Source organism: Opisthocomus hoazin, chromosome 2 (genome assembly GCF_030867145.1).
Source record: "Opisthocomus hoazin isolate bOpiHoa1 chromosome 2, bOpiHoa1.hap1, whole genome shotgun sequence".
Classification (NCBI taxonomy): domain Eukaryota; kingdom Metazoa; phylum Chordata; class Aves; order Opisthocomiformes; family Opisthocomidae; genus Opisthocomus; species Opisthocomus hoazin.
This window is the reverse complement of record NC_134415.1, coordinates 43,629,674-43,649,282: the sequence shown is the minus strand read 5'-3', so window position 1 is coordinate 43,649,282 and position 19,609 is coordinate 43,629,674. Positions and strand designations below refer to the sequence as shown.

The 19,609-nt window shown below is 47.9% G+C and overlaps 1 protein-coding gene and 1 pseudogene across 4 annotated transcripts; one reads left to right on the top strand and one right to left on the bottom strand.

The window, feature by feature from the left end:
* The first annotated feature begins 1,137 nt into the window (after positions 1-1,137).
* LOC142360512 (protein NYNRIN-like) lies at positions 1,138-7,713 on the top strand. 4 transcript variants are annotated; one of them, XM_075413441.1, is made up of 4 exons: positions 1,138-1,245; positions 2,648-2,796; positions 3,810-3,857; positions 4,570-7,713. In XM_075413441.1, exon 4 carries the CDS (start codon positions 4,605-4,607, stop codon positions 5,526-5,528), a length of 924 nt encoding a protein of 307 aa, XP_075269556.1. In that variant the 5' UTR covers positions 1,138-1,245; positions 2,648-2,796; positions 3,810-3,857; positions 4,570-4,604; the 3' UTR covers positions 5,529-7,713. The 4 variants fall into 4 exon arrangements, 2 of the variants coding, with proteins under 2 accessions (XP_075269556.1, XP_075269557.1); XM_075413442.1 differs by lacking the exon at positions 3,810-3,857; XR_012763116.1 differs by lacking the exons at positions 1,138-1,245; positions 2,648-2,796; positions 3,810-3,857 and having other exon boundaries at positions 4,277-6,214; positions 6,296-7,713.
* A 643-nt stretch (positions 7,714-8,356) lies between these two features.
* Positions 8,357-12,368, bottom strand: LOC142365434 (DNA-dependent metalloprotease SPRTN-like; annotated as a pseudogene).
* Positions 12,369-19,609: the final 7,241 nt, after the last annotated feature.

Genomic DNA, 19,609 nt, shown 5'->3' with positions numbered 1-19,609 from the left:
ACGGGGGCAATGTGGGGGCGGAGCGAGGCCGGGGCCGGTTCCGGGACCGAGGGGGGGGCGGTGCCTGGGGCGGTGCCGGCGAGAGCTGGGAGGGGCGGGGGCGGTGCCGGAGGCGGTGCGATAGCGGGGGCGAGGCCGGGGGCGGGGCAGTGCTGGGTGAGGGGCGGGGCCGGGGCGGGCACGATGCGGGGGCGGAGCAGGGGCGGGGCCGGGCTGCGGCGGGCGCAGTGCCGGGGGTCGGGGCGGGGGCGGCCGCCGCGGTTCGGCGCCTTGGCCACGCCCCTGGGCTCCTCCGTCCCGCGCCGGGTGAGCGGGCCGAGGCGGGGCGGGGGGCGGCCCTCGTCTCCCCGGCGGCGGCGGCGGCGGCGGCCAGCGGGCTCCTGGCGGCGCTGCCGTTGTGCTGGGAGCCGCGGTCCCGCCTCGCCGGGGAGGGGAAGCGTCCCCGTTTCGTTCCCTCCGGAGAGAGCAGCTGTCTGCTGCCGGTGCTCGGCGCTCCCAGGGCACGGCCTGGGCCAGGCCGGAGTTCTGACGTCCGAATGCTCTCTCGGGGAGGGACCGGTGAGGTTCGGCCTCGATTATTCTGCCCTTTCCTTTTTGTGGGGGGGTTTGGGGCCTTTTTGGCGGCTCACACAGAAGTGCCTGTTTATGAGAAAGTCCTCCGCCTGGCCGTGTTTCCCCACACTGCGGCCACACGAAGCCAAGCGAGCGCCAGGGGCGTTCTGGAGGAGAAGGCGGCAGCCCTGTCTCGTCACATCGTCCCTTCCCGGAGTGCGAGAGACGAGCCCGGACTGTCGCGGCTGGATCTCGCTCTCTCCCTGGAGGTTCCCCGCAGCCGGCAGCAGAAGGGGCCCTGCAGAGCAGCGCAGTCACTGACACCTTCCCCGCAGCGGGCCCGTCGGGGCTCTGGCTCAAGCAGCGAGGAATTCTCCGAGGCGCGGGGGCCCCGCCCCCGGCCCCGCCCCTCTCCCAGCACTGCTCACGCCCCGGCCCCGGCCACGCCCCTCCCAGCTCTGCACCCGCCCATGGCTCCGCCCCTGCCCCAGAACTGCCCCGCCCCGGAATAAGCCCCGCCCCACCCCAAACACATGCTCCGCCCACGGCCCCGCCCCTGCCCCGCCCTCTCCCCGCACTGGAGAGCCGGCTGATGCCACATTTTGACACTGACACAGGAGACGGATACTCAGGATCTTTCTGGGAACACCCGAGACCAACGCTCAAAGTGCCGGCGCCAAACAAAAGGACTGGGTGAGTCCGAGAGCTTTCGGTCTCGAGTGTGTTCAGACTGATTGCTGAGATTTTCTCTCGTGTTTAAATTTTGCTTGAAGTATTTGATACGGGAACTACACCCAGCGTGGAAAGGGGGACGCCCCTTGCTGAGGTTTTTGAAAATTGGAGTAAGATACCTTCGTCTCAGACTTTGCAGAAAAAGAAATTGATACTGTTATGTCAGGAGGAATGGCCATTTCTCACTAGAACTAGAGGAGGTGGACCTATGGATGTGTGGCCCCTAGGGGAGCTTTTAAGATACACAAGTTATAATTTTGATGAATAATTCCAGAGGATGCAGGCACTCAAGACATTGATTACTAGTATATTTGGTATAATTGGGCCCAGCAAAGAAGGAAACCTGCAGGTAATCATAACAATGGAGGTCGCTTATCACCCTCTGCTCCCTTTGCTCCCTCTGCTCCGGAGGCAGACGATGATAATTCTACCTCAAAAGGGATTGGAATGTATCCCGTGAAACTGGATTGCATTCCAAACCCGAGGGCTGGACCAGGAGCCCCGCCAGAGGTCCTTGCAGTCCAAGCCGTGGTAAGACATGAACCTTGGAAACAAGGAAATTTAGTATCTTGGCAAGCAAAAATGCCGAGATGATGCCGAAAAATGTGCTCAATTATGACCTGGCATCATAAATGATTATTTTCCATATTGGAGTGATGTAAGAACTCTCCTCCGGGAACTATTCGAACCAGACGAAAGAGAAAAAATTTTACACAAAGACAGGGAAATGGCTCAGAGGGGAAATGGACTTCATCCATGTCCTGAGAAAAATCCAGGCTGGGCTGTAACTACCACAGAAGGACTTCAAGCATATCAAACTGCTGCTCAACAATAGTTGAAGCAGTTTGGCGAACTGGAGAATGAGTCACAAATTGGACCAAAGTAATGGAATGTAGGCAAAAACCTAATGAACATCCCAGCGATTATTGGGGAATACTAAAAGCTACACTTTAAAAATATGGGGGAATGGCTTGTGAAAATTTGCAGGAACCGTTGGCCCTAAGTGTGTTTGTGGACCAATCTTCTCCTGACATTGATAAATATTTCCGAAAACACATGCCAGGCTGGCAACGCGAAACTTTGACTAAAATTCTGAGCATAGCAACTTTTGTTTTTGATGGAAGGAGTGAAGAACAACAGAAGCAAGAAGGGGAGAAACTGAAGGCAGAGAGGAAGAGAGAACGTAAAGAAAGAGAAATCAGCTTGCTCGATGCAGCAATTGCTCAGAATTGTAGCCAAAGAGGAAGATGCCAGGGATTTCCCCACAGAGGAATCAGAGGAAGAGGTCAAAGAGGCAGAGGTCTTCCTCCCTCTGTTTCCCCGTATTTTAACACTCCTGAACGTTTTCATTGTGGTAATTCAGGTCATATACAGCGCGCATGCCCCTTGAGACCAGTGACTTCGGCAGTCGAAGTTAGAAACTATGGAGAAAAACCTCCCAGACCTCACTCACAGTAACTGATGGAAGTGGTTGGAGTTAAGGTAGATCATAACGGTCACATCACAGCAAAGGTAAATGGTACTTTTGTCAATCTTCTAGTAGATACGGTAGCAACTATATCGTTATTAAGCTTTTTTGTTCCGCAATTATCAGGAGAAAAAAATCAAGGTAGATGGAGTGGTGGGAGGTAAGAAATTGCCCCTTTCGCTTCCCCTTCCAGTGATATTGGGAGGAAAAATGGCTTGGGGAAAGTTTGGCATCTCCCCTGAAACACCTGTGTCTTTGCTGGGACGGGATTTATTGCAAGAATTTGGCACTTGTATCTCTTAAACTCCAACTGGTATCCAACTAATAGTAACTGGGATGTCTTTAATCAAAATACCAGAAAATAAAAAGGAGGAAAAAAAGATCCCTGAGGAACTCTCTGATATTCCTCATGAATTATGGAGCACTTCTGGAGATGAAGCAGGGCTGTTAAAATCAGCTGAACCTGTGGTAATCCAAACAAAAGGAGGGACACCTCCTTCTATTCGACAATATCTAATAGTTTCAGAAGCAATTCCTAGTATTGGTAAACAAATTGATAAATTCTTAAAAGGGGGAATTCTAAAGGAATGTAGGAGCCCTTATAATACCCCAATTCTACCTGTAAGTAAAAACAGGTTGGACAACGACGGAGACCCTGAATATAGGTTTGTTCAAGATTTACGAGCAGTTAATGAGCATGTCATTGCACCCCATCCAGTTGCTCCAGACCCGAGTTTGATATTAACTCAAATACCACCTTGGGGCCAATATTACACTGTGCTTGATGTAACAGGAGCCTTTTTTAGTATACCAATAGCAGAACAAAGCCAACATATTTCTGCCTTCACCTGGCAAGGGAAACAGTTAACCTGGACACGATTGCCGCAAGGTTTTATCACCCACTATTTTCTCTCATATTTTGAGAAATGATTTACCAGATTTAAATCTTCCCTGTTTGCCTGTTCTTATACAATATGTGGATGATCTTTTACTTGTGAGTAAGACAAAAGAAAATTGTATACTTGATACTAAATATTTGTGTTGTCAATTGGTGCAGAAGGGTCTTCGAGTCTCTCCATCCAAACTGCAGTTTTGCCAGACTAAGGTAAAGTACCTGGGATTTTTATTAAGTCCGGGAAAAAGAGAAATTGATCCTGAAAGAGTTAAAATAATACAGGAACTGCCAAGACCTACCACTAAGAAGCAGTTAAGGGGATTTTTAGGGCAAGCTGGATTTTGCACACCTTGGATCCCTGGATTAAGTGAAATAACAAAACTGTTGCATGAAGCAACTAGGAATGAGGAGGTGGAACCTGTAGCATGGGGATCTGAAAGAGAAAAAGCTTTTCGGAATGCGTTATTGAATGCCCCAGCATTAGGACTCCCTGATTATACCAAACCCTTTAAACTTTATTGTGATGAGGTAAAGGGAACAGCCAGAGGAATTTTAGTCCAAACTTTAGGGCCTCATGAAAGACCAGTGGCTTATTTTTCAACTACGTTAGATCCTGTAGTAAAAGGAGCTCCGTTTTGTATTCGAAGACTTGAAGCTACAGCTGAGATAGTAGAAAAATCTTGGTCAATTGTTTTAGGACATGCACTAACCGTATGTGTACCCCATGAGGTGGAAATTTTGTTCACCCCAAAGAGCACATTGTTATGAACTGGTATTGTTATTAGCTGACAATTTGAAATTGGAAAGGTGCAACATGCTTAACCCTGCCACATTGTTATGCAAATTTTAACATTTACTAGCAAGTCACAAGACGACATAACAGATCAACCACTTGATAACCCAGAGGTGAGTCTTTTCACAGATGGATCATCATATTATGATAAAGGACGACGGGCTATGGGTTTTGCGGTGATGACAGACACAACGGTATTAATTGCTGGACCTCTACCTTTGTCTCTGGGAGCGCAAGGTGTGGAAGTTGTCGCACTGACAGAAGGAGCCAGGTATGCAAAAGGGAAAAAAGTGAGCATTTATACTGAGTCAAAATACGCTTTTGGAGTGTGTCATGCAACAGGTGCCCTCTGGAAAGAGAGAGGATTTCTAACTTCAGCAGGAAAAACGATTGCTCATGGAAAGCAGATAAAAGATTTACTGGAAGCGATTCAATTGCTGACAGCTTTAGCGGTAATATATATTAAAGCTCACACAGGAAAACAAGATGCCATCTCAAGAGGTAACCACTTGGCTGACCAAGCAGCCCGAGCAGTTGCTAGGCATTGCAACCATCTTATGGCTGCACTGCAAACGAAGGAAGAATGGACAAGCCCACTGGACGTGTGCCAACTCTATGAATCCTTAACCGAAGATGAACGATCCTTATGGGAACGACTAGGAGCTCAGAGACAAGGAGAGCAATGGATTTTGAACAACAAACCTCTGTTGCCAACAAGGTATTTATTACCCTTAACCCGTTGGTTCCATGAGAAACCTCATGGAGGACCGGAGAGCACAGCCTCCCAAATCCAAAGACTGTGGGCAGCACCAGGAATTTATGCTGCAGCACGAAGAGTTTGTGAGAATTGTAAACTCTTCAAGCAATATGCTACGTTGCGAATTAACCCGCCACAAGGTAAAAGGCCTCCGGCCACCTTTCCTTTTCAAAAGCTCCAAACTGATTATGCTGAGATGCCTAAGACTCTGGGTTATGCACACTTGTTAGTGACTGTAGATCAGTTATCTGGATGGGTAGAAGCTTTCCCAACAAGAAAGTATGATTCAAAATCAGCAGTTAAGATCTTCTTAAAAGAATTAATTCCATGATATGGCGTTCCAGAAATAATTGACTCAGACAGGGGAGCACACTTTACGGCAGCTATTTTGGTTCACATATATCATGCTTTAGGAATTAGACAACAATGACACACCCCATATCATCCAGAGTCCTCTGGACAAGTAGAAAGGATGAATAGAACCATTAAGGAGAAGTTAGTTAAGGTTTGTAAACAAATTGGATTAAAATGGCCAGAAGCTTTGAACTTAGTTTTATGGGATCTCAGAAACACTCCAAGACAACCTGTAGGAGTGTCCCCTGCAGAAATTCCTTTTGGTAGAATTCTTGCCATTCCAGGAACTTCTGTTCCAGCAAAAGCTAGCCTTTTGGATGGAGATGAGCAAATCACTCAATACCTTTTGTACCTCCAGGATTCTTTTTCCCAGATGAGAAATCATGCTCATTGGTATCAAGGTGTATCTCCTGAAGTCCAGCTACATGATATACAGTCAGGAGATAAAGTTTATGTGAAAAATTACAATCGGGAAAATAGATTGGAACCAAAGTGGTCATACACTGTACTATTAACCTCTTTTTATGCTGTTAAGGTTGCTGGGAAAGAGACCTGGATCCATCATTCTCACGTCCGGAAAGATACTGAAGAGCAATGAATTGGGTACAAGTGTTGCTAATTTTTCGATGTAAAATACCTGTTAGCAGTCTCCACGGATTCTGGGTAAGATCAGCAATACACTATCAAGATGCCGGTGCCAATATCCCTAATGTCATGTACAGCAATTTGTCTTGCGAACTTAAGGGCCAAGCTGCAGGAATTCAGACAGACTCTGGGCGGTTCGTTCTTACGTCTGACTGTCCGAAGACTGAGATGAGAGACGCTATCAATCTATGTGGAGATTCTCTGCAATTCTGCGTCAACGTACAAACTCTGCTTGACGGTCGATGGGATACCTGGACCTCTGCCTATGGTTGCATGCGTACTGGGACTGGGACAGCGGCAAATTCTCTCTATTTGTATATCATATTCAGTTACAAGACCCCCTCTGGGTAAGAGGAACATGGTGCTACGATCATCACATGTGGGGAATTTATGGCCATGGAGATTGGTGCTGTCATAGATACGATATATCAGGCAATCGTTTTTATGGTGAATTTAGGATTGTGATTTATGATTATGCATGTACTAACCTTTTGAATGTGATGTCTGTCTTTAGGATTAATCGACCCACCATATATCGAAGCATGCAAACCCCTCAATGGTTAAGCAGACGCCTAAAAGGTCTGGAGGAAACAAACCACGGAGAACAGATTGAAAATGAATGGCATAATAACATGCATGTGTCACTCGAATTCCTTTATTAAGAATCTAAATCTAACCGAACGCTGGATTTGTGTCTTGTTGCCAAAAACTGTTGATCAGGGGTTCCAGCTAATAGGTACTCCTGTACCTAGAGCAGTAAATTGGAATCGATATTGGTATAATACTACATTCACTGACACCTACAAAGAGCAAATCTGGGCTATTCAATTACCCAAGCAATGGAACTATTCCCAAGTCCATTGTGTTCAAAGACGTTATCCTTCTACGTGTTCTAATCGATTCCTATGCCAAAATCACACAATTGTGGGAAATTGGACAAACTGCCAAAGCACAACCACAATAAGTTCTGGGTTGCAGTTAAGATGGCAAGCCCCTCCAGATTTAGGTATCTTTTGGCTTTGCGGAACAACAGCATATAAAGCTTTACCTCTAGCTTGGAGAGGAATTTGTGCTCTTGGAGTTCTCACTTCAGATTTGCAAATACATCCTGAAGTCTTACCCAAAGACACTTGGCACCGGACCTATATTAATCGTGTGAAAAGAAATCTTAATCCCCTGAGAGAAAGACCTGCAGGATTTCACTCTTTGCTCCGTTGCTTTATGCCTTCTTTAGGGGTAAGTGAATTGGAAAAAGCAATTCTGAACATTTCTGGAGAGACTGAAAAACTAGCAAATTCCACAGCACATGGACTGCTCACTTTGCAAAAAGAGGTTTCTGAATTCTCGAAAATTACTATACAAAATAGGATGGCATTGGATCTGATATTAGCTTCCCAAGGAGGGGTCTGCACCATTTTAAGTGTAAGTTGTTGTATGTACACCGATCATAGTGGAGAGCTAATTACTGATGTGCAGAAAATTTGGGAAATTGGTAAACAGATGCAACAAGTGCAAAAAGACGACACCTCATGGGGATTCACTGATGCTGTTTCTTGGTTAACCTCTTGGTTCCCGAACCTAGCTACTTGGCTAAAGAAAGCTTTAGTGATCTTATTCTTTGTTGTAACAATAGTTGTTTGTCTGTTTGTGATTTTTCAATGTATACTAACGTGTTTAATGTCAATCACTAAGAAGTGTCAAAAAGAAATTTGGAAATATAGTAATTAGTAATTGCAGGGATGCAATAAAAACAAAAGGAGGGAATGTTAGAGATGGATTATAAAGAAGACTGATTATAGAATAGAATAAAATCATAGAACTAGAACATAGGTTCAATGGTGTGAACACAGCTGCGTTAAGAAACCGTACAATCGGTATGTTGCAGTTGGGTTAGAAAACAACTGTATGGATTGTACCAAACAGAATTCACAGAAGAAGATGAAGGACAGATGACGACTCCGAGATGACCCTGAAACCAGCGAGGGAGAATTCTAGGAAGACAGAAGAATAGAAAGAACTTAATAAATGACGTACTTAAAGGAACAGAATGGTTGCTTAGAAACTTGTGAAGATTCTAGAGTTGATGTAATCGGTTTAATAAATGTATATCAACTAGTCTAGCGAGTTCAGCTTGGCCATTCACTGAGGTGATAGCCCAACTCTGAGTTGTGAATAAAGCAGTACCTAGTGTAACCCACTCGTGTGAGGATAAAATCTTTAACATTTTTCTCAGATGCAGCCTAAGCTGCTGTTGTCTGCTCAAAACAAAACTGTTTCGATGTCCTGCCATAAAATGGCACAGCCCTCTTGCCATTTGCAGAGCCTTGGTTTGATTTTTCTCCCACACCGCGAGCAATTTTAACAGGCGGCTCGCTACCATGCTTGTAAGCTTTTGTATTGGCAACAGAGGGTTCAGGAAACTCATGCTTTGAAGCTAAGTTGATTTTCTCACTGGCATCATCAGCAGAAAGTGGAAAGAAGATGCCGTTACGGGGTGACTTTTCAAATTTCATCTCACTTTTAGGGATTGGTATTGTCTTCACTGCTGAACGATGCTGTGAACCAGGCGCTTCACTGTTTCTAACAACGCTGCTGGAATCTGTGCTTTTTCCTGAGAGTCCACTGTCTCCTCCTCCAAGCCGATATCCTTTTCCCCTGCATGGCATTAGATCTTGCACATCATGCGTTTGCGTCTTCCCTGCAAAACACGAAGGGAAGAAAGTAAGAAAAATTAGTAACTTTTTCATATAGAAATCACGGGTTTAGTACTTTATGTGCCTCGCCCAAAAAATCTGCTGCTTGAAAACAGCGTAGTAAACTAAACCTTTTGCAAACAAATAAGCTGAGGAGCCACCTAAAAATGCACAAATCAAATGGGCAGTTTCTTTCAGTAATAGCAGTAATATCATGATTAATTAATATCAGTAATACTATAATTAATGTTTGCAGTAATATCTAAACAAAGCTCATGTAGCGGTTGATCCGTATTTGGTCAATGGCCTGTTTGGACAAAAAGAGTCTGGCAAAGGAAAAACAGAATGATTTTAAACACCTTTGTTAGCCGAGTCAGAATTTGGAAGTTTTGCTGGCTGGGTTTTCCCCTGGGGTTTCTTGGAGAAGTTCTCCGTCTCCTTCACTTTTGGCAATGTACCTCCACACGTCTCTTGATGCTCAACCCACCAATGCTCTCGCACAGAGGGTGCTCTGTTCATTGAGCGTTTCATAGATCCAAAGTCAGGTTTGCTCTTCTGACAGGGGCCATTGCATCCCCACCAGTGCTGGCCGTACAAATCCACCTCATCACAAAAACTATGATGGATCTAGGTTTCAGAAAAAAGAAAAAAGGCAGTCAATCAGAAAGGTTCTAATTTTGTATCACTAGTTCCACAATGTATTTTTTTAAAATATATTACCATTCCTTCCGTTCCTGCTGTGATTTTTACATTACCAGCTAAAAGGACTGAACCTGGGTGAAATTTGATCAACATTTAGATGCTATTAAAACAAAGCTTCAAAAAAAAAAGAAGACAGGATCTATAGGAATATGTCCTGGCTATCTTGTTTGAATGGCAATAAAACCACTTTAAAAGCCTGTCTGCAGTTTCAGCCTAAATGACACACTGTTTAGCATGTACTGCAAACAACACCAGTTTTGTGCTCTTCCTCCAGCTGAAATGTTAATTTACCTTATCAGACAGATGATTTTTAAATAGCTTCAACTCATTAGCCTCTACTGATACAAATCTTAACTAAAACAGACTGGTCTTCCCCAGATCTCATTCTGACCATGGGGCTATTCTGTCCCTGGCATCACTTAAGTTGTTTGAAGTTTAAAACAAAAGCTCATAGGAAAATACTTGCAGAGAGTATACTCGAAAAATGAGACGACTGATAACGCATCACCTCTGCCTCAACCTGTTCCCACCCTCATCCCCAACAAAGTCACTGTGGAACTGGCACACACGTGGATGCAAATTTGTATCAGTGCCACCAGTGCCTAACAAGAACAAATATATTGCTCCTTATCCCACCAGGCATACGGAAAAACCTCATCAGGAAAAAAAATCTTTATTACTTTAGGTGAAGTGGATTACGCTTACTGTGACATTGGCTCCAGTCCAGCGAGTAACGCGACGCATGTGTTTGCGGAACTCTGGTCCATGATATTCATGAACTTTTCGTTATTAGTAACAAACAGCAGGGCATGGATCATTTCATGCAACAGTGCCTGAAACGATGCAAATCATTAGCTATTTACTGAAAAGCATTGCATATAGTTTCAAAATTACGCTGGAGATATTTTCCTCCTTTCCATTTGTCTTGGTACTGACTTTATTCTCATGCATTTACATGTTCACTCTGCGTCACAAAAGCATAATACTTCTGTCTGTCAAGCCGCATTCCCTCTATTCCCATACCACAAGAACAAGCTGGAGAACATTACTGTAACAAGCAACATTCCAAAAAGGAGAAATCATCCTCAAAATCAAGTCAGATCTTTAAAGAGAAGATCCCCTCTACAACCAAAGAAGGAGACGCTTGTGATAGGAGCGACGCCCTGCAGCATTTCTCTTCATTCAGCAAATCTGAACCTTGAGCAAACTCAAACAAGCAGCCCTGACAGAGGGACAAGAAGCCACACAAGCGATGTTTACAGCCATATCCTAGATCCTTGTTTTCTGCTGTTGGCCTTTTGACCTGGAAGATGAAACTACAGCCACTTTCTGATTGCGCTTACAGTCTCTGCTTGTTTTTAATATTAGAGGATAACTTAGGAGTAAAAAAGAGTTGGGTTTTTTCCCTTACAAAGTCAGTAAAACATGTGAGTTTAGACTCCTACTCAGCGCTGCCCATTTAGAAACATAAAACTGAAAGGTTGCCGCGATGTTGCAACACAAGGAACAAAAATGTAATAATAAAGCCACCCCTATTCTCTGATCTGTAAGTCACTGTGTGTATGAATCCCACTATGAAACGTAAAATGTGCGTATGGAGTGGGGACGAGGCACAATACGCTTTATGTGCAAATTCACGAGCAACCTTCAGATACCTCAGCAAGATCCTTTCTTGGTCTTAACTTCAGGAGCGGCTCGCTCAGACGAATGGAACACATTCCACCTGCTCCTTCATATACGCACGCTCCAGCAGAGCTGAAAGACACGGAAACAAAATATTGCAGCTACTTGTTTCGGTAGTCTGTGAAGAAAATTGAGAGTCGCAGTTAAAGTGCTGGCCCCTTCCAACACACTTCAGGTAACTCAGAACATGACAAAGAGCTTTTAGTAGTTACTTCAAAAATGCAACGTCAACAAGCAAAAAAAAAATTAAGCCAGTAGGTTCCTGAGAATAAACTGTGACTGAACTAGCAGAAGAAACACTATAAATTATCAGATCACTCGCAATCACTTAATTCAAAGCTAGCAATCCTGAAGAAAAGGAAAAAAAAGAATGGACAGAGGCCGTTTCCGAGCTAACCCGTTCAGGAGGCAGAGGGCTGTTTCCACCAGAGCTCCCGACAGAGCGAAATACAGAAATCAGAGGCTGCGACCCACAGCCGCCAATGCCGACTGCACTGCCGGCCTCTGCCATCTCCCCCTTCGCCCTCCCCAGCCTCTGACGCCTGCCGAGCCTTTTCACGTCCTCACTCCTGCACAGTAAGCCACCAGGAACGCCTCAAAGTCCCTTCTTCCCTTTGTGTCCTCCACCAGCTCAGCACCCCAGTGCTGCCGAGGGCCTGGCGAGCGCTGCCGCCAGCAGAGGCCCAGCGGGGCCAGGCCCCAGCAGCCAGCACGGCCCCAGCTCCCCTGCGGCACGGCTGCGGCCTGCGCCTCTCAGCTCCGGCTCACGGCAGCCCCCGGCCCGTCCCCAGGCAGCGCTGCCCCGCCAGCCAGCCCGGCACCCCCACGGCGGCGTACAGGGCCATGTGCCGGCTCTACGACACCTCGACGGCGGCCAGGTGCCTCCAGAGGAGCTCCTCACTGAGCCGCACCAAGAGGCTGCGCACGTCGGGGCAGGAGTCCGGCAGCTCCCAGGCCTCGTCCACCACCAGCAGCGGGCGGAGGGCCAAGGGGGCCAGCAGAGCCATGGGGCCCACTGCTGCTGCTGCCATCGCCTCATCCTCCGCGTCCTGCCGCTCCCGGAGCTGCGCCGCCGGCACCGAGTCCTCCGCCATCCCGCCAATGGCCTGCCGAGCCTCGGCACGTCGAGCCACATCGCTGCGCTGATTTCAATAGAAAACTCTCAAAAAGAGGAGGCAGAGCGAAAACATTTGGTTGGTTTCACACAGCAGGCACGTTTGACAGGCGAGGGGGCTGCCAGGAGCAACAACAGCGTCACGCTGTCCGTCGGCAAGTCCCGTTAAACACATTGTCGACGCAGAGAGCCCAGCGCTATCGGAAGGCCGGGAAGCGTAACAAGCACACGAGGCAGGGCACGTGAGAGCAGAACGCACTCACACACGCGTACACGCACTGAACCGGCTCCCCAAGCGCTGGCTTTAAAAGGACGTCGAGACTCCCTGGTAGGTGGGCAAAAGTTTGGGTGTTCACAGCCCAGTCCCCGCCGCAGGCTTCCCCCAGACTTGAAGCAAGCCAAATTCGAGTGTCTTCCTGAGCGATGCCCAGAAATGGGACTGGTGCCTTTCCATCATCCATCCTCAGACCTTGGAGACATCATGATTTCTCAGCTGAACAGGTTTAAAAATTTGTACAGCTTGCCAGGCCTACGTGAGTATTTACTGTTCCACCGCACAGATCCACTCCCTTGGGAGTATTGACTACCCCAGCCATCATTCCCCTACATGACAACGGCAACACAGAGCAGGTTTTGAATTCGGCCTTGGCTGAAGCAAGCTTGTGCTCAGGCTGCCCTCCCACAGGTTTCCCTCCAAGACTCCTTCCTCTGGCTTAGCAGCAGCATCCACCACTCCTTCTGTGTGACAGTCTCTTACCAGCCTTGTGAGGACAGAATCCGAAACACTACATGTGTATTGCTGCCGTGAGCACAGATTTGCTCAGAGGACAGCCAACCACTGGAGGTTCTTTATTCAAAGGGGACTTGCAAAGCCGTTTGAATTTCAGCACCTGCCTCATTAGCGTGAGTGTTTTTACAGCCTTCCAACAGCTGAGCCAGGCACACGGTGCTTATTCTCTTTTGCAAGTTTGCCAACAGATCGTGGCAATATATCCCTTTGCCCACAGTAGCTCACAAAACTTTGTGTTTTGTGTAAAATGTCACTGCAAATGCCACATGGGATGGCAGGTTACAGACTGAACTGCACATACTCTAGGGCTTTTGCTTATTCACCACTGCTTGTACCACAGAACAATACATTTTTAACAACAAAACGGTAAAATAGACAAGTAGCAGCAACTTTAGGAAATGCTGCTGGCAAGTACTGGTCACGTGCCCAGCAAGGACTTGAGTTCAAATGCTGCTCAGCTTCTCTGTTACGCAGAGCAGCCGGCTTCACTGTTCGCAAGGCAAAAATACCTGGAAGTTTGACAATCTAACTAAACCACAAGGCTACAGGCCACAAAGCTGTTCTTAAAGAAGGTGAACCAACTCAGAAAAGCTAAGCGCCCCAAAGGGAAAAACAAACAGCAAAAAACCTCCTCTGCTTCCTGTCTTACCATGAAGCAAGGTGGCAGCTTTCCTGCACTTGATACCCTCATTCCTTAGCTCTTCGACATTTGAGGATGCCAAGACAACCTTTTAATTGGAACACTCATCAATATATCACCATCAAGTATCTCTGCCAATATGCCCTAGCTGTCTATTTCAACATATCTCATGCTTTGAGCTTTAGGTCTGGCGTTTGCTACACCGAGTGTTCAGATTTAAGCAAGTACATACACAGAACGACAACACATAAGGCAGAAAAGCCAGAGGGCACAAACTTACCCTAATTCTCCCTGGCCAGTGCATCAGCCTGTTCCCACAGAGCACATGCAGAGAGGATACCAGCAGTGATGTTGACACAGGAAGAGGTGATACTTGGGATATTATAGGGGATGGTGTTCCCACCACAGCTGTTAGCAATACGTCCCGGCTGAGATCTCACAGAACCGGCAGGAGAGGGCTTTGGGGAAGACATGCCCGTGGGTCTGCAGGAGAAAGAAACACCGTCACGAACGTTTAACGTCAAAGTCTTGCCGCCAGACGATCTTATGGCAGGAGCTCTCTGCTATCATCCAGGCCTGCAGCGTGGAGTGGAGTGTGGAAAACTGAGATGTGTTCAGCTGCATAACAAGTAATTGCCCTTTGAGTGCCAGGCCAAGGTTTTTGAAGTGATTTGCAACTCTAAGAACTTCTCTTGACAATAGAAATTGCGGCACCAGACATCAGAAAGGGCCACCAATCCACCTTCCAAAATCTACACCTACTTGTGGAAACTTTCACCAGATCAGCATAGCGCTTTTTCCTCATGACTTACAGTTCAGGCATGATGAAGCTCCCCGCCTACAGAAGCTGGAGCTTTCTGACAGTGGGTCAAAGCAGCCAGTTCAGCCTACACAAACTCATTTAGAGCTCTAGGGAACCTAAATGCGGGCAGCTGCCTGCCTTCCAGGCACAGGCAGGCTTCATCACATCACTTGACCTCCTCCACCTCAACCAACCTAATTTTAGTCACTGGTATGAGAGGGCTTCCACCACGCTCGCAGGAGACCATTTACTTCCCAATAAACTATCCTCTGCAAGGTGGCAGAAAAATCACTGGAATTACAGCATCGCTATTACAGACCAAACAACCCTCTCTCCAACGCAGAGTTTAGCAGGGGCAGACGGGGAGCCGGGTAGCTGTGTGCCAAATGCAATTACCACGGCACACAGAAAAACTCTTCCTTACTCATTGTCATTAAAACACAGGCCCAGTCTGCTGGGCGTCGGTTCAAACTGTTGTGTGACAGCTTCCCTTCTACTTTTGCTGCCACACACACAGCAACACTGCTGCAGATAGACAGAAAGGACAAAATGCTCAGTAACTCACCAGTTAGAAGAGTTTCTTTTTCTTAATTGGTGACTGAGCTAAAGAGACAAATATTGAAGTATCACCTCAAAGTTATGCTACCACAGGGTGAAGGCATAATCCTAGTGGGCAGCGGCCAGGGAGATGGGGATGGTATCCCATTAAGTCTCAAGGGATCGCTAACAGAACAAAGATGGCACCAACAGGGGCTCTGAAACAGCACAGTGACAATACCTTTCTTGCTCCTCTGACCTGCTTCTCTAGTGGAAAACTACTTTGCTCGGGACATGGTAACTCTGGACCTCGTAACAAAAGAAAAAAACCCTTTCCAAGGAGAAAAGACAGGAAAGAGAGAGCAGAAACATACTCACGCCCCCTAACAGTATGATTTCAGGTGGCAAGAAAGAGCAAGTGGTGAGGCACTCTCAAACGCAGCTTGCACTCAAATACTCCAGCTACTGTTTTCACTCACACCCTTAGAGACCCATTACAACGTATGTATTTTTAAATCTTACCTTGCAACGCATGGAGAAGGTGCTTGTGTTGCTCTGGAAGAACTCTGCAGCGAGGAACAGAACCCTTGCTAGGTTTGGGCTATTCAGCTGACAGCAGTAACTGCTGCAGCCATCCAGCTGGCAGCTTAGCAATACGCATACCGTACCCTGAAGTGGTCATTCAGGATCTTGGAATATTTCATTGCAGTGTCTTTCTCATAACGAAACATTGCCATGTGCAGAATGGACTGGGAGCGCATGCTGTGAACAGAAACACACCCAGGCATCGGTGTTGACACTCGCTGCTGCCTGCCAAGCAGCCATCAGCCTTGTGGGACAGAGGCAGGCACACCCCAACTGTACTGCAAAGTCAGGAAAGCTCAGAACTTCTCCTTTCACTCATCTTAAAAAAAGACTCTGTGAAAACATCACAAGTGAAAAAAAAAAACAAATAAGGAAGGGCCATGTCTGGTCTTTTATATAAACAGGTTCCCAACCTCTTCATAGGTGCCACGGGCTGAGGAAGCTCCGGCCCAGAAGCGCCTCAGCTATGTTCAGCAATGTGAGCAATGCCCTCCTCCTTCAGATTTCAAAGCAGGACAAATTATTATTCAGGAACAAAAAATTATGATCCATCTCCTAAACCGGTCACTCAAAGAGACACAAACAATAAACTTAAAAAACTGAAGATCATTTCTCCAAATTCCCAAGAAAACTGTTTCCAGGGTTTCTGTTCTTGTTTAAAATTATTTGAGAGAAACACAAATATAGTTCCCACAGACAAACCACAGAATCACAGAATCACAGAATGGTAGGGCTTGGAAGGGGCCTCTGTGGGTCATCTAGTCCAGCCCTCCTGCCCAAGCAGGGTCACCTACAGTAGGCTGTAGAGGACCTTGTCCAGGTGGGTCTTGAGTATCTCCAGAGAAGGAGACTCCACAACCTCCCTGGGCAGCCTGTTCCAGTGGTCCGTCACCCTCAGAGGGAAGAAGTTCTTCCTCATGTTCAGACGGAACTTCCTCTGCTTCAGTTTGTGTCTTTTGCCCCTTGTCCTGTCGCTGGGCACTACTGAAAAGAGCTTGGCCCCATCCTCCTGACACCCAGCCTTCAGATATTTGTAAGTATATATTAGGTCGCCTCGCAGCCTTCTCTTCTTCAGGCTGAACAAGCCCAGCTCCCTCAGCCTCTCCTCGTAGGAGAGATGTTCCAGTCCCCTCACCATCCTTGTAGCCCTCCACTGGACTCTCTCCAGTAGCTCCTCATCTTTCTTGAAGTGGGGAGCCCATAACTGGAAACAGTACTCCAGATGAGGCCTCACCAGGGCAGTGTAGAGGGGAAGGAGAACCTCCCTTGACCTGCTGGCCTCGACCTGCTGGCCAGACTCCTCCTAATGCATCCCAGGATCCCACTGGCCTTCTTGGCAGCCAGGGCACACTGCTGGCTCATGGTTAACCTGTCATCCACCAGGACACCCAGGTCCCTCTCCGCAGAGCTGCTCTCCAGCAGGTCCACCCCAAGCCTGTACTGATGCATGGGGTTGTTCCTCCCCAGGTGCCTTTGTTGAACCTCATCAGGTTCCTCTCTGCCCAGCTTTCCAGCCTGTCCAGGTCACGCTGAACGGCAGCACAGCCTTCTGGTGTATCTACCACTCCTCCCAGTTTGGTGTCATCAGCAAACTTGCTGAGGGTACATTCTAACTCTTCATCCAGGTCGTTGATGAAGAAGTTAAACAAGGCTGGGCCCACTACTGACCCCTGGGGGACACCACTAGTTACCAGCCTCCAACTAGACTGAGCGCCGCTGATGACGACCCTCTGAGTTCTGCCATTCAGCCAGCTCTCAATCCACCTCACCGACCACTCATCTAGCCCATAATTCCTGAGTTCCCTAGGAGAATATTATGGGAGACTATGTCGAAAGCCTTGCTGAAGTCTAGGTAGACAACATCCACGGCTCTCCCTTCATCTGCCCAGCCAGTCATGTCATCGTAGAAAGCTATCAGATTGGTCAGGCATGATTTCCCCTTGGTGAATCCATGCTGACTACTCCCGATAACCTTCTTCTCCTCCACTTGCTTGTTGATGACCTCCAGGATAAGCTGCTCCATCACCTTTCCCGGGATGGAGGTGAGGCTGACCAGCCTGTAGTTCCCTGGGTCCTCCTTCTTGCCCTTTTTGAAGACTGGAGTGACATTGGCCTTTCTCCAGTCCTTGGGCACCTCTCCTGTCCTCCAGGACCTCTCAAAGATGATGGAGAGTGGCTCAACAATGACATCCGCCAGCTCCCTCAGCACTCATGGGTGCATTCCATCGGGGCCCTTGGATTTGTGGACGTCCAGATCGCTTAAGCGATCCCTCACACAGTCCTCCTCGACCAAGGGAAAGTCATCCTCTCTGTAGGCTTTCTTTCTTACCTCCGGTGCCTGGGATTCCTGAGGGCCTGCCTTGGCACTGAAGACTGAAGCAAAGAAGGCATTCTGTAGCTCTGCCTTCTCTGTATCCTTCGTCACCAGGACACCCGCCTCATTCAGCAGCAGCCCCACATTGTCCCTAGCCTTCCTTTTGCTGCTGATGTAGTTGAAGAAGCCCTTCTTGTTGTTTTTGACATCCCCTGCCAGCTTCAGTTCCAGGTAGGCTTGGGCCTTCCTTGTCACATCCCTGCACGCTCTGACCACATTCCTGTACTCTTCCCAAGTGGCCTGCCCCTCTTTCCACATTCCATGGACCCTTCTCTTCCACCTGATCTCCGCTAGAAGCTCCTTGTTTAACCATGCAGGTCTTCTGCCTCCTTTGCTTGCTTTCTTTCTCAGGGGGATGCACCGCTCCTGACCATAGAGGAAGTGACGTTTAAACAGCAACCAGCAGTCTTGGACCCCCCTGCCTTCGAGAGCCCTGGCCCACGGGATTCCTCCCAGCATCTCCTTGAAGAGGCCAAAGTTAGCCCTCCTGAGGTCCAAGGTTTTGATCCTGCTTATCGCCCTGCTTCCTCCACGCAGGATCTTGAACTTGACAATTTCATTGTCACTGCAGCCGAGTCTACCTCCAACCTTCACATCCTCCACCAGTCCCTCCTTGTTTGTTAATACAAGGTCTAGCAGAGCGCCTTTCCTTGTTGGTTCCTCCACCACTTGCATCAGAAAGTTATCATCGATGCTCTGTAGGAACCTCCTGGATTGCGCCTGCCTAGCTGTATGGTCTTCCCACCTGATGTCAGGGTGGTTGAAGTCCCCTATGAGAACCAGGGCCTGTGATTGTGAGGCTGCTTGCAGCTGCCTGTAGAAGGCCTCATCAATTTCCTGCTCCTGGTCAGGTGGCCTGTAGTACACACTCACAGTAATGTCACCCTTATGAGCCTGTCCCTTAATTCTAACCCATAAGCTCTCAACTCGTTCCTCATCTGCCCCCAGGCCAAGCTCAATGCATTCCAGTTGCTCCCTCACATATAGAGCAAGTCCACCACCTCTCCTTGTTGGCCTGTCTTTCCTAAAGAGTCTGTAGCCATCCATGACAGCATGCCAGTCATGTGAGTTGTCCCACCACGTTTCTGTGATGGCGACCAAGTCATAGCCGTCCTGCTGTATAATGGCTTCCAGCTCCTCCTGTTTATTGCCCATGCTACGTGCCTTGGTATAGACACACTTGAGCTGGGCTGTCAGTCTCACCCCTGACCCTGGCACGCCAAGCCTGGGCTCATCCCTAGTGAGCTGGGCGATGTCCCCTTCCCCCTTTGAACCTAGTTTAAAGACCTCTCAATGAGCCCCGCCAGCTCGTGGCCAAGAATCCTTTTTCCCCTTTGAGATAGCTGCGATCCGCCTGTTGCCAGCAGGCCCAGTGCTGTGTACACCTCCCCGTGATCAAAGAAGCCAAAATTTGACCGACGGCACCAGTCCCTGAGCCAAGGGGACTGGTGGAGCGGAGGGGCAAATCCTGGGAGTCCAAACCTTGGGGAACA